General features: G+C 34.8%; 1 protein-coding gene across 9 annotated transcripts in view; it reads left to right on the top strand.

Annotated features, from left to right (window-relative positions):
• The window catches only part of CTNNA2 (catenin alpha 2), a 1198185-nt gene that overhangs the window by 1161418 nt on the left and 22354 nt on the right, over positions 1-14413 (top strand). For 5 of the 9 annotated variants that reach the window (XM_055378924.2, XM_019021071.4, XM_055378923.2 and 2 more), the window contains one exon: positions 7868-8011. The exons of the other annotated variants lie outside the window; for them this stretch is intronic. In XM_055378924.2, the coding sequence (XP_055234899.1) occupies positions 7868-8011 (144 nt within the window). The remainder of the gene's footprint in view (positions 1-7867; positions 8012-14413) is intronic. 9 annotated transcript variants of the gene reach the window in all.

Genomic DNA, 14413 nt, shown 5'->3' with positions numbered 1-14413 from the left:
TTTAATGTTTGCTTGAATTCTTAAGCCAGTTTACAGGCTTTTTTGAAAAAAAGAATATTGAAAGCAGAAAGAAAGATAAGGAGGGGAGGGGAGGGTAGAAGAGAAGAGGCATAAAGGAAGAAGGTAGAAGAAAAGAAAAAAGAAAGAGAAAGTTAAAGATAACATGTCTTGAATTAGTTTAGTGCAAGTCATGTCCATTAAATGTGACAGCATTATCTTATGGGAGAAAAGTTAAGCCATATATTTTTTAGTATGTAAATACTATTTTGAATACAAATATGTTCCAGTATCATAATATGGGTATTACCTGTATATTTAATTATCATGTTTTTGACTAATTTTTGTTTGCTAGGTTTCACAGGGTTTAATCAGCACCTTTAAAGTTAAAAATGGAGATATATACATGGATCTGGAAAAATAAAAATCATTCCATGACCTTTAATATTTTTTAGCTACCCAAAGATTTATACATAGCATATGATTCTGAACAATGTTAGAAATACTAATGTAGGACTTTTAAATTAGCATACTGAATATCAAACATTCTGATAAACCTAATAAAGCCTACCTAAACTGTTTTTTTAAAGTTAAAAGATAACAGGAGCCTCATTATAACAATGAAGTCAGAACATAACAGCAATAACCCTACTTTGATCAGGAATTCGATGTTCAGGAGAGACGGGGATGTAATTTATGGCCAAATGTACACAAAAATGGTACAAATTTTAATAGATTTTATTACATATAAATGTCTCTGTATTAACAAAATATTTGAGTCAAGTTTGGAGGTGAGGAATGCTAGTTGCTTAAGTCCTTGGGCTGAATGAATGGATTACTGACATATTCCTGAGAGATTGAGAAGCTTGCCCTAATACGTACTTTTGTTCTTTGCCATTTAAATATCTCTTTTCCAAATCTGAATGCCTCTCAATTGGGTTTAGGGGAGAGGTTTGACAAGGTGAGCAAGTTTAACTTGTGACACTGGTAGGATTTGAATTGGTAAAGAGAAGATTGGAGACTGAGGGGTCAATTACAGTAATTCTTATTGCCCACGTTTCACATTATTTAAAAAAATTGGACTCTAATTACAATCAACATGAATATTCATGATATAGGTAATATACATTCCTAAAAATATTGGAAACTGATAATATTCAAATCAATTCTACCTGACACTGGCATATAGTCAAAGATGCATATGTGCATACAAACATACAAACACAGAGCACAATTGATTTGATATTTACTCTTACACCCTCAATAAACCTTAGTGAAGTGGTCAGGAACTGAACAAGATTGATAAGTATAAACTGTCTGATCCAGTACAAATTAGGGAAAAGAAAATGTGAGATATATTTTGTACAATTATATATATATGGTTTGTTGAGATAAGAATTACATTGCATTTGAAGAGCGGTGTGTTCCTTTTATTTTTAAAAAGTGCCAGTATTTTGTAATGAGCTAAAACAGCCATTGAAACAAGAATTGCATCTAATTGTGTAGACCTGTACATTAAGCAACCTTTTTTTCTTAATTTTTATATCTTCTATTTTGTCTATAGTCAATTCTTCATGATCTCCACGGGTCAAAGTATAACAGTAATGAAAAAAATCTAAAGCGCTAGCTATTTCAGTTTGGGTTTGGAATGCATGTTAGTGTTTCATTTGAACAAAAGGGTAGATGTTCTAGGAATTCATAGCAGTTCAAAGTAATTTTATCCAGACCTTCCGTGCTTAAAGGACCTTCCCTTATGTAGGAAAAGTTGCAGTGTCCAAACCTAGAGAGAGTAAGATAAAAACAAACTTCAGATTGTAAATCTGGATGTTAGGCATAGTGGAGAAATTGTGACGAATGAAATGAAATGAGTAGTTACCTTTTACAGAGTAAATGGCAGTAGTTCTTTGCATATACTTTGCTAGTAAAATGAGTTGTTGCATGATTCCATATTTTCCCCAAAACCCATTCCCCAATCTGTGGATAGTGAAACTATAGCCATTTAAATTCTGATTCCTGCATTAAGTCTTCCTTAGTTACATTCATACCAGTATGAATGGTCATTGATTTCTGCACAACCCAAATTATAGACACCCTCAGAGGGAAATAACCTTTATATGGTTTTTTCACTGAACATTCATTCCCCCAGAGTGTTAAAAGTGACAGTTTACCAATTCAAGACTTATTTTTGGAAGAAATGGGAAGTTAATAGGAATTTTAATGAGAAAGTAAAAATTTCTTTGGGTGCTGGGCATCATAGAAAGCTTTGTGTCTTTTGCACTGCACCTGGGTATGTTCTCTGAATTCAGACAGTCTTGTACGAAGGAGTCTGGTATACTGCTCCACTATAGAAAGTGACTCTTCAGTTACATTTTCTGTGATGGTCACCCTAAACTTAACAAAATAATCAGTTATGGCCATTAAAAAAATCAGTTATTCATTGATGGGATTAAAGCAGTTGGTTATCTAACTGAATAGTTTAATGCTTAGGGAAATACTATGTTCCAATATACTCATTTTAAAATAAGAAAACATACTGTGTTGTGGCAAAGCTAGGATGCAAATCAAGCAAATAACTCTTCTTACCTTAACTGTAGACATGGATTGACCTTAACTCGATCTACTACTCTGTGGATGGATTTGATTGTGTCACCTAAACTTGTGGGCTGACGAGTAATTTATATTTTAGTTTGAGGGCATTACTGCTTGTAACAGCAGGAGTTAGTAGCTTTAAGAAGAGTGTCCCCTGAGATATCAGTGCCATTACTTGTCATTCAATCAGTAAAATTTCATTCCTTTGGGTCTTAGAATTTTTTCAAGTTTTGAGATGCTCTAATTAAAAGAAGACAGGTAAATAATTGACAACTTAATTTATTATCAATTAATGCCTTAGATTTCAGTTGATATTCTGAGAATGATTTAGTAGCCAATTAGCAGTAATACTTTTTGAAAACTTGGAAATTGGACACATGGGAGGTACCTGGATGAGGGGAGGTGATTGCATATACAGTTGGCCTTCTGTATCTGTGAGTTCTATATCTGAGAATGCAACCAACCTGGGATTGAAAATATTTGGAAAAAAATAAAAGTAACAATACAGCAATAAAAATAGGACAGACAAAACACAATGTAGTATTTATATAATATTTATGTAACATTTGCATCATAATAGGTATAAGTAATCTGGAGAGGATTTAAAGTATACAGGAGGATGTGTGTAGGTTACATGTAAATACTATGCCATTTTATATCAGAGACTTGAGCATCCTTGAATTCTGGTATCTGCTAGGGTCCTAGAACCAATCCCCCATGGATACCAAGGGATGACTGTATCTTGGGATATGTGTAAAACCCAGACAAACCTATTTAAGAAGTATTATTTTATAAAGCTTCCCCATAAGACATATCCTAATTTTGATTACTTGTTCATATATGAGAATGGTCTGATTTCATTCCAAGATTTTTTTTAAATTAAACATACTTCAAATAATGTTTCAAATTATTATTGCTTTGAGAAGTGTCTTAAAAGCTACCCTCTCCCCAGTTTTGAACCAGTTTTGGATCTGTAAGAGCAAATCCAAATACATTCAATGTAATGTTTCCTTACATTGAACCAAATAATTATGGGAAGCCAAAGTGTTGAGTGAAGACCTTTATTTAGAAATGGTGTCTGTAAATTCAGCCCCTGTAAACACTTGAATTTTTCAGTTCTCAGCTCTGGTCAAGAAACAGATTATTTAGAATTGGTTACTTAAATGCATTGTGATTTTTTTTTTCTTGTTTCTACTGGGGCTTGCCCCAGGAATTCCTGGACTGAAGTCTGTTGAAGAAAAAAGTTGATATGTGAACAAGGTGATATAATATGAATAGGCAAAAGAGAAGGGATATTGAAATCATATGCTAAAGATTATCTGGGGATTTTGTGATTGATTTTACACATCTTTCCATTACCTTAGCTGGTTAAAAATAAGATAGAATCCATAGCAAAACTGAGTCAGGATTTTTTTATTCAGTACTGGATTTGATAACATTTTGACAATAATATTTTTCTTAAAATACATCAGTTTCCATAAGTCGTTTCTAATTTCCAGTGACAATCAGATATTCAAAGAGCTGCATTTATTTCTTGTTCACATAAGAATATTTTCTGATTCACTGAATTCAACATTTCCATTGCATCCCTACTATGTAAAAGGCACGGTGATATATTTTGATTGAGTTGGGGAATTTAAAGTCTCTTTATCTCTAATACCAAATAATTTTCATGAAAAGGATAAATTTTTCTGTCCCTTGTGTTTTTATTAGACTGTGTAAGTCTATGTTTATTTTTTTTCCATTTAGTTTCTCAGCTTACTGAAATAGGGTTTTCAGCTAGAATAGCAGAGTATCTGTTGATGGCTATCTCTGTGCATTCATTGTTTTCTTGGTTTACTATATTCTAGAAATAAAAGTGTGTTTAACTTACTGTCGTCTACATTCTGTCCCTGCAGATTATTTTGTCAAGTGCTTTTTCCAGCCTAAGTTAAATCATTTATAAAATATGGCCTTGAGTGCAGCCCTTAGAAGAGAAATATGTGCCACTTTATGGCCCATGTATCTTACAAATAAGAAAGTTTCCGGATGGGCAATGTGGAGGTTCTTTGTTCAGATTTCTTTTACTGCATCAGAACACATTGTCTTACTCTATCTTAAATAGTAATTTTCCTTCTGGGCTATAAATATAGCTCAAATACTTCATCCTAATTCTATTTTCTTGAAGGCAAGCTTTCTTAATTTAGACTTTTAATCTTTTCTTTTATCATCAATACCGTATCTTGTTTTATTAGTTTTCTCTGAATACCTTCATCTGTGCAGATGCCTTGCTGATAATGAAATTGACTGGAACTCTGGCTAGATGTCCTGTCAAATTGGAACAACCTGTCTCTTGACCTCTTTCATCCATTTTCTTTGGCAAATCTCTTTTGCAACTGAGAATATCCTGGAGAAGTTATGGTCAACATCGTCTTTTAAGAACCATGTACGTTTGTCAGCCCAAATTTCTGTATGTGAGACGCTACCATAAAACAAAATCAAAACATCTCTTTATCCGAGAACTTCCAATTTGAATCTGCTGCTATCCACATTTATTGGAGCCCCTCTTATTAAGGTATTTCTCTTCAATTATAACGTTTTGATCAACTTACATGAAAAAAAGGCCTGACCTTGTCTTCCATGATGAATGCATCTGCAGATTGTTCTTTTGGAATGCACATATTATTCCACCTGACTTTTCTCAATCTTTTGTGCTAAGAAGCTAAACAACTTTTTATTAACCTCAAACAAAGATTTGAGACCAGCCCTACATCTGTCTGGTCAGAATGAAATTACAACCGTGACTATAATAATGGAGTCTTGACTACTGAAATCTTGCAAACACTTCATATCTTGTCTTAAAGGGCTACTTACCCATTTCTGAAATATCATGGGAAGTATACAGCTAATCTGCAGTTGGAGTAGAGCTTAGGTTTCATGAAAAATGTCAAGAGGCTAGATCCTAAGATTTGGAAATTATCTGATCCTGGCATTGCATCCTGTATCAAAGGCAGTTTTATTATTTTAACTAATATCATATATAAAGGCATTATTATAATATCACAATCAATCATACTAAATTCACCTAAGAGGTCAGCACAGTTCACCACTCTGCATCCTTTTGATGCAGCCTAGTTTTGCATTGGGTTCCTGAAGTCATGTTCCATTTCCAAAGAGACAATAGGCAATTATAAGAAATGCCAATAGACAATCTAAGTTCAGTTTGTTTTATTTCAATATTTTAAAAGTGTTTAACTCCATTTTTATTTTAATATCTTAATGCTGGGAGAATTGTACCATCTGTATTGGGTAGTAAAAACTTAAGGTGTTTATTGGAAGAATGGACAATTGCATCATTAATCTTAATGAACTTTAAATTTTTTATGAGATGATCCAAGTAAGTTTCTAATACGTAATAATTTTTAAAACTGAGAAATTGTGCTAAATGACTAATTTATTCCCTACAATGGGAAAAATCAGAAGATCCCTAACTTATAAAACCAAATGAGACTGTTATAAAAAAATCAAAGATAAGCCAACTAGTCAATGATCCAATATGTAAAAGTGGAGAGAAAATAAAACTTCATAGGGCCATTAATTGCAAAATCTCACACACAAAAAAAGCTGTTGAATATATAATTTGAATTTAGACTTAGAATTGTTGAAAATAAAAATAATAAATGATACAGCAAGGAAAGTATATGCAGAGTATCATTGCCTCTTCTGTTAAGTACAGAAAAAGTCAAATATAGGCAAAACACCCATCTTTTTATATGCAAGACTTTTTTCTTTTCTATTTACTTTAATTCTTTAAAGACATTCTTTAAATGTCTCTAACATTTATTTTGAAGTGGAAAATGGACATGATGTTGCCAAATCCATAATCAGTTTGAATTTAGTAGCTTCTGTGTATCAAACTGCTCTCTCATCTGCCAATTTTGCTTAATTTTAAATTGCAATTATTGTAATACACTTATGTATTTAGTACGCTAAGAATGACGGGCTTAGAAATAGAATTATATTGGCTTAAAACAGAAAAACAAATCTCAAATTAAGATTTTTGTTTATCTGTGTATAGAAACAGGCTTTGGTTTTTAGCCATTTATGATGCCATAATTTGCAAGCTATTGTTTTGAATGTCTAGGTTTCCTAAATTTTTTTCTGTGGAAAGAGATGGTTTCACTTTTCATGTATTCCACTAGGCAGATGAAGGCCTTTTATGTGGATGGTTTCAGGATGTGCCTGCTCTTCAATAGTGTCTGTTACTTTTGTTTTTCCATAATCAATAACTTTGAGTATTCTATTTTAAACTCCTAAATTTTCATTGAAAAAAAAATACTTTAGTGGTCTACATACTATTCTCATGCCTTTTCTTGTTTTTCTACGAAAACTAGACTTGGTAAATAAAGCTATGACTAGAGCAGAAATCGTCCATGACAAAAACATTTTGGTCAGTTGGCATCACTGGGTCATGTAACTTGACCTCTGAGAGTGACAGTGCATTTTTTTATGATTGCAGAAAACTTGCCATTTGATTTTTTCTACAGTTCTGAAGACGAACTCTAACTACTCCTTTTAGTTGTATATTTGATACACACTGAAAAAGTCAAGATTGTAACATTTTATATTGAAAGAATCTTATGAAAAGATTCTAAAGGTAGAAAAGGGCATTGGTTATTGGCTTATCCTTTAAATTATGCCCCTCACACAATCCACCCTTGGGTTAAAAGGAACAGTCAAAAGAGTTGCAATTGTAGCAACAATGAATGCATTAGTCCTTCAGTGATCCCAATGAAAGAGGTAAGTATCCCCTTAGTAGAGGACCATGTGCAGAGGTTGGATGTGCAGAGGCCAAAGGCTTAAGGAAGGTCACACAGCAGGGCGATGGAACTTCCAAGAAAGACATCAGGGATCCCCACATACCGTTCCAGGCTTTAAGAGCTGCAGCCCTTGCCTTCTCTCTTGGTGATCTTCAACACTTTAAATAGGGGATTCACCCCCTTTGAGCCCCACTACAGTTGTCCCTTTCTGTGCCTGACAAGGCAGGGTGCATCTTCATTCTCCTCCCACATGGTTCCTTTATCTGTTCAGGAGCCAATGAGAAATCCAAATGGCCAGGCCGCTTAATGTCAAGAAAGCCCATATGTATATCTCTTTCAGCACGTAATTCCTTCATATACCTCTTTTTTCCCAATTACCCATTCCCTCTTCCACTCCCTAATCCCTTCCCTAGTAGGGTACTTTTTTTTTTTTCTTTTGCTCTCTCTCTCATTCTCTCTTTTCTGTATCTCTCGGAAATCAGACAGGAGTTCAGAGCACTTTCACTACCTTTTATGAGGTAGATTGTGATGTCATAGATGGGGGCAGGGCTAGTCAACTTTCTACCCACCTCCCAACCTGTGCTGAGGGAGCTCCGATCGGGAGTGGAAGCAGTGATTCCTCCATGGTGAGTAAATTGACTTTCTAATCTAATGTCTTTCATTGTAATCATGAATTCTGAAGGCAGGGGGGATTGGATTTTAGGGAAACAAAAATGTGCCCACTTAAGGCCTCTTAATATTAACCAACTTGGGGCAAAGGACTTATTTATTCTTTATGTGGGTCAGAAATTCCACAGCACAGATATATCTTCAATTGTGGTCTAAACTTGAGAAGTGAAAAAGGTATTTTTATTTCTTTATTTCTCAGTCTTTCTTCCCATTGGGACTGAAAGTCATGGCATATGTGGAATGAATCCATTCTGTAGTCTCTTTGTGAGCTTCACTAAGGAAGGCTAGTCAGAAGGATGTATTCTTTGTTTGGAAGATTTCAGGGTCATGAAATATCCTTTACTCATGTTTGCCATGAGAATCAGTGGGCCCTTCTAAAATTGTGGAGGTTAAAATGTACATGAGGATGATACATGAGGATTATCAACAAATACTTTGGGTGTTAACAAATAAAAGCTTTCTAATGCAGTGACTAAAATGTTCATTTTTTGAAAAAAGTTACAACTCCTGCAAGTTTAAGGTCACAGCCATTTCAAGGTGTCACAGCCGGATTTACTACCCATTTTCGTTGTTGCACATCATAACACTGATGCTGTTTCATAGGGTCTCTTGCTAGTTAAGAGGCATGAAAAGCTGCTATTGTTTCATTTGGGTTTCTATATATTGCTGATTAGTTCTTCTATATGCCTTAGTATTTAGAAAGAAAAGATCAACTGGAGCGGGCACTTTTCTCCACTTCTTTCCTCGTTCTGTCCTGGGTACCTATTAAAACTGTCAAGATGCAAGCTTTTGTATAAAAGGGTAAAGGGAGTTCATGGAGGTGGTTGACTCTTTAAGGGATATCAAAGCACTTGGGTGGGTGTTCTTAGAAGGGTTTGACCACCAGAATGTGAAACCCTGTTTTTTTCTTAGGGTGGGATGAAAGCATCCTGGTGTGGATTATGAGTATTATAAAATATATAAAGAGGGTATCATCCCTTTTTTTTTTCTAAATATACATCCCTGGTTGGCTAGCCATGATGAACATTTGTGTTGGAGAATTGGTTTCAGTTTAAAATGAAGAGTCCTTTCTGTCTTGTCAACAGCTTCTTTGTTATGCATAAATCCCTGACTCCCAAAGTTATACACTTTTATATTTAAAAGCACTACAGCTGATACTGCCCTCTTTAGTACCCTGGGGTTGGGGAATGGGTTTTGAAGTTATTTGATACCTAAGTTTTCTAACCTAAATAAGTGACTATAACAGTAAAGATTTCAGGCCTGATAAAGAAAGGTAGGGCCATAACTGGCCAATAGGAAGATTTTGATGACAGTCCCCTGCAGGCAACTTAATATTGCAATGTGGGCAATAATGCCAGAGTCTTATATGTTGGTTTATCCCTCTTAAGTCTCTGACCTACCTTCCATTAAAAGTACTAGACCCCTGAAACCCAGGTAGAAGCAAACCTTCAGTGACAGAAAAATCTGATGTCTAATCATAGCTCAAGTTTTTAATGTCTTTTATCAACCCCTCATACAGCTGCCAGGTAAGAAATGCTCATATTTTCAAACCCTTGGGACACAATCATCTTTAAACTTCGTGAGTTAAGAACGGTTGTGTTGTGCGCTTGTGCAAATTCAGAGAGTCTATCATGGAATGCATTGTGCATGCACTTATTTATCTTCATGTGCATGTTTCATTTATAGTGATGTTCAGTGTTTTTTAAATTCATTTCGTATGTATTAAAAGTTTAATTTTAAAATACATACATATATTATGCTCTAAAGGAGACAGTGAAATGGAGTGGAGGTTGCATTAATTTGGGGTCTGAACACTTGCTATGCTAGTTCTATCTCTGTGCTTGACTTGTTAGGTAACTCAAAGTAAATTACTTAGATCTCTCGGGCCTCAGTTTTTCTCATCTGTAAAATGATGGTAGATGATCAAAAAGAGATATTCTAATACATCCCTGCTCTAAAAATCTATGGTTTTATGGTATATTATTGAAGAAATGGTTTATGAGAAAATGATTGAATAGTTGATGAAATACAGTTTTTATTTTGTACATGCAATTATTAAATCCAGAAAAAACATTCAGTTTAAACAAGGTGTTAAAATGTGCTGCCTACCTGATATACTGTTATTTGGTTAATAATATATGTGGCTGAGCCATTTCTTTTAAATAGACAGCGTCATTTGATTAATCTGCTAAATCTAAACCACTTAGAAAGTTATATATAAATTGATACCTGAAGAGAGGCGGAATCCATGATAGGTAGCTACATAATGATTTTGGAAGACCGATTCATGTTTTAACTCCATACCTTTGTGTTATTCTAATTATTGGGGATGTAAATAACATTTACTAGGTAATAGATGTAACTGATCTTACTGGGGCTTCAGAGTTTAAAATTACCTATGTAATATTGCAGGAAATTCCAGGTGGTTTTGGAAGGGTTGATAAGTAGGGAATTGGTGAGTATGGAACTACGTACTATGGGGGATAAAAAAGTGTAAAGCCTTGCTCCTGAATTTGAGGAATGTGCAACCTCTTTGAGGAGCCTGTACATGTGCCAAGTGCCAACTTGGAAGTGAATACAGTAAGTGCCAAAATAAATATCCCTGTGGCCTGGGTGGGCTGGATTGCACTGGGGAGTCTTATAAAAAGCTGATACTTTTAGCTAGCTGAGAACAGAACGGTTTAGATTTTTGTGTTATTGTATATAAAAAGGACAGGGAAGTGTTCCAGGTCTTCAAGACCACAGAACTGTAAATGGAGCTGAAGATGTATCTTGTGTTCAGACATGACATGTGTCAAAATCAAAATGTATTGCTTATAGTTCAACCTCATACTTTTTCTGAACCCTTTTCCCCTAAATCATATGCTGACTGTACTAGATGAGATACATGTCTTTGGAAGAATTGAGGAGGCAGCAAGCGAGTGAATTGAGTAATTATAAAGATATAATCAGGCAGGCATTTGGTCAGTTACACAAAACTCCACATGATCACTCACAGCCACAACTATGGAAGAGAAATACATAAAAGGCAGAGGAAGGAAAGAGGAAGACTCTAGCTTGGAGATATTCTGGTATTGTGACAAAAGTGGAAAGAGATCATCATTTGGGGGTATCATTAACAGATTTAGAAATGTCAGATGGTGATGGAAATGTCCATCAGCTAATGAGAATCCATGTAACCAAGATGACTTTATAAAGCAAACAATTTCCTTGGGCACTAAGCAAGAATAACATCAGTTTCTCCGTCCTTTAACAGCCGATATTGACAATGTTTTAACACTAAGTAAAACTGAACATGATTATGCAAGTCTCCTTCCCATATTACTCTTGGAAATAGGTTATTGATTTGGGTATGATTTATTCACACTGACGAAGAACACTTAATTTGAAAGCCTCTCTGTTGCTGTAGATTCGCAGAAGATTTGCAGTGGATATTTTGCCTCACGTAGGGAAAACTGTTTTTGTATTTCTTGCCATTTGAGTCTCTTCCAAGTTATTACCTTGGCCATTCTAAAAGACTGGAATTCCACGATTAGAACTGCTTTGTTACCTAGCCCGTTTACCAGATTATAAGAACTTAGTAAGTAAACAAGGACTCAGTTTAGATCACCCAGTGACATGGCTTCTGATTTCCTATTGTGACATCAGAATTAGCTTCTAGAATTTGTTTTCTCAGGAAATCACTTTCAAAGGCTAAATTTTTCTGTTTGGGGATGGTGAAGTAGTATGATCAAAGGTAGTTTAACAAAGCAAGAAATACTCTCCTAGAGCTAGTTTCTAAAAAAAAAAAAAAAAAGTTCCAGCAGAAGTTAGATTATGTTTGTTTCAAGAGAAAAATGATGAGGATGACAACTGTTCTCCTTTCTTCCTCCTAAGTGTCTCTGGAGGTCATTTTAGAAATAAAGCATCAGTCGGAGCTATAATTCAACAAATTCATTGAGTATGTAATATGGGATATTCCCTGTTCTACGTATGATGCATTCATAGAATTAGCATGGAAAAGAAGCACGTGAACTAGTAACTATGATGATAGTAATCATTTTAAAAGAAATACATATTATGACCATTTTTGTAGAAAAGGATAAAGGGGTGTAATTTTTTTTGAGCCTTCACACATAACTGAATAGGAGTTTTCCAGGTGGAAGGAGAGGGAGGAATATCTCAGAAAAGAAACAAAACATCCATAGCATTGAGGTATAGAAGTATTCCAGGATAACTGAAGCTGAAAATGTCAGATAGGGCTGGAAAGATGGAGAAAAGTAAAAGATGTGAGGTTGGTGTTGAACATCAGAGAAATTCTTCTGACCATGCTGAGTTTAATGAGTAGCACTGAAAATGATCAGGATTATCTGCATGCCACCTAAGCAAGGGGTTTGGGGGAGACTACTAAAATGCACGATCCTGGGCCATGTTGCAAAAACTTCTTGAATCAGGAATGGTAGGGAGTAGGTTCTTGGAGTCTGTAATTAACTACCCCATCCCACTCCCCAACACACAACAGGTGATTCATTTTCACGCCAAAGTTTTAGAATCCCTGCAAGGCAACAGAACTGACTCATTCTGTTTCTATGTTGTTAGAAGCAGTTTCAGAGTAAAAAATTAAAGCATCATGTTATTAAAAGATTTTGGGAAAAATAGTTTAGGGTAATATAAGCATATTCTCAAGAAAATTGGTTTAAATTGTGGTTAAGCATGAGAACTAAGATGGTTATTAAATATAAATAATCAGTGATGCTATTGAATCTCCTTGAAAGTGAGACAAGAAACTGTAAACATTCAGGAGACCATCCTTCATTTTTCTTTGTCATGCTCCAATACAAGGAGTTAATGAAGATTGAAGCTAAGTTGTTCTACATCTTCCAAGTTGTGCCAAGATAAGAGATAGGGGCAATAATCCAGAGTAACATTTGTTTTGGGATGGTATTCTTTTGTAGGGCCATTTGACTCCTTTAATTAAGTGAACTTCCTTGGAAAAAAAACATGTATGTCAGCATTCTCATCATGACTGGAAGAAACGAACTTTCATGCCCATGCAGTATATGACCGATATGGTCTATGTTGAAAATGTTAATTATATAACTATATGTTTAAATCAATAGTCACTTACAAGTGCTAAATTCTTTGTTGTTTGTTTTTCTTTTTTTCATGAACAACAGCTGTTATCTTACACCCATCAATCTGTGTAGAAAGTTAGAGAAATGGTAAAAGACCTAAGGAGAGGGAGATACTAGAAAGGAATTTTACATTTTACTGAGACATGAAAATGAGCCCTGGTTGAGAATAAAGTGAGCCGTAGTTCACAGCAACAAGGATTGATTCTAATTTAGCCCCCTAATTGCTTTGCAGACAACGTATCATTTCCAGATTGCCAGAATCTTCTGTATTTATTTTATTTGAGAATAGCTTTGTATGGAAGTCGAGGATTGATGGGGAACCCTATTTTTAATTGTTTTCTGCCGTTAATTGCAGTGTCTTCTCTTGGTATAGATACTGTCACTTTCTAGAATCAGTTGACTGGTAGGAGGCAGTGCCTGCCATTAAGTGAACAAACTAAGGTTGACGACCTAAGGATATATATATCTATATCTAGGTATCTAGATATAGATATATGTGGTTAATTTTAGTTCTTACAGATATCTCTTGCCAATGATATGTGGCTCTGTCATTGCCCGTGTTACACCAACTAAAGCAAATACAACCTTGGGTGGTTCTAAAAAGATGTTCCAGGCAAAATTATTTACCTCAAGGCCTATTCTTTTACCTAAATAAATGCCAAGCAGAGAACAGCAACAGCTACGTGGTTTTGATTGTTATAGATCTGAAGAATATAAGTTAAATAATGTTAAAATTATAAGAGTGATATTGCTATTAGGTGTGAATTTAGAAACCAACTCTCTTGTACAATTGATGAAACTGGGCAACATTCTTAACCTCCCTGGGCTTTTGCTTTTTATTAGAATAGCAATAGCTACTCAGAGGGATAATTGCCCATGGTAAATATCAAAATATCAACAGTTACATTAACATAAACTGAAGGATTAGTATGTGCCAGGCATTGTATGAAGCATTTAAAATGCACTATGAAATATGTTTTTTCAATTGTGCTCTGGAGGAAATACTATCATCCCCATTGAAAATATTAGAATAATGAGGTTCAGAGGATTTCAGAAACTTCCTGGAGGTCACAAAGTCAGTGTTTGGTACACAGTAGTGCTTCAGGAAGACTTCTTTGATATTCTCCAACAGCATGGTGTACCCTTTCTGTCATTTCTTGTATGACACTTTAATGTCATTATATTTCTCTCAACTAGTCTGTAAGCTAGTTATAACAGGGAATATGTTTGAATGTTCATTTTTTT

This window comes from Gorilla gorilla, chromosome 12 (genome assembly GCF_029281585.2).
Source record: "Gorilla gorilla gorilla isolate KB3781 chromosome 12, NHGRI_mGorGor1-v2.1_pri, whole genome shotgun sequence".
NCBI classification, from domain to species: Eukaryota; Metazoa; Chordata; class Mammalia; order Primates; family Hominidae; genus Gorilla; species Gorilla gorilla.
Note: the sequence above shows the minus strand (reverse complement) of the source record. Positions and strands in the feature narration are given on the sequence as shown.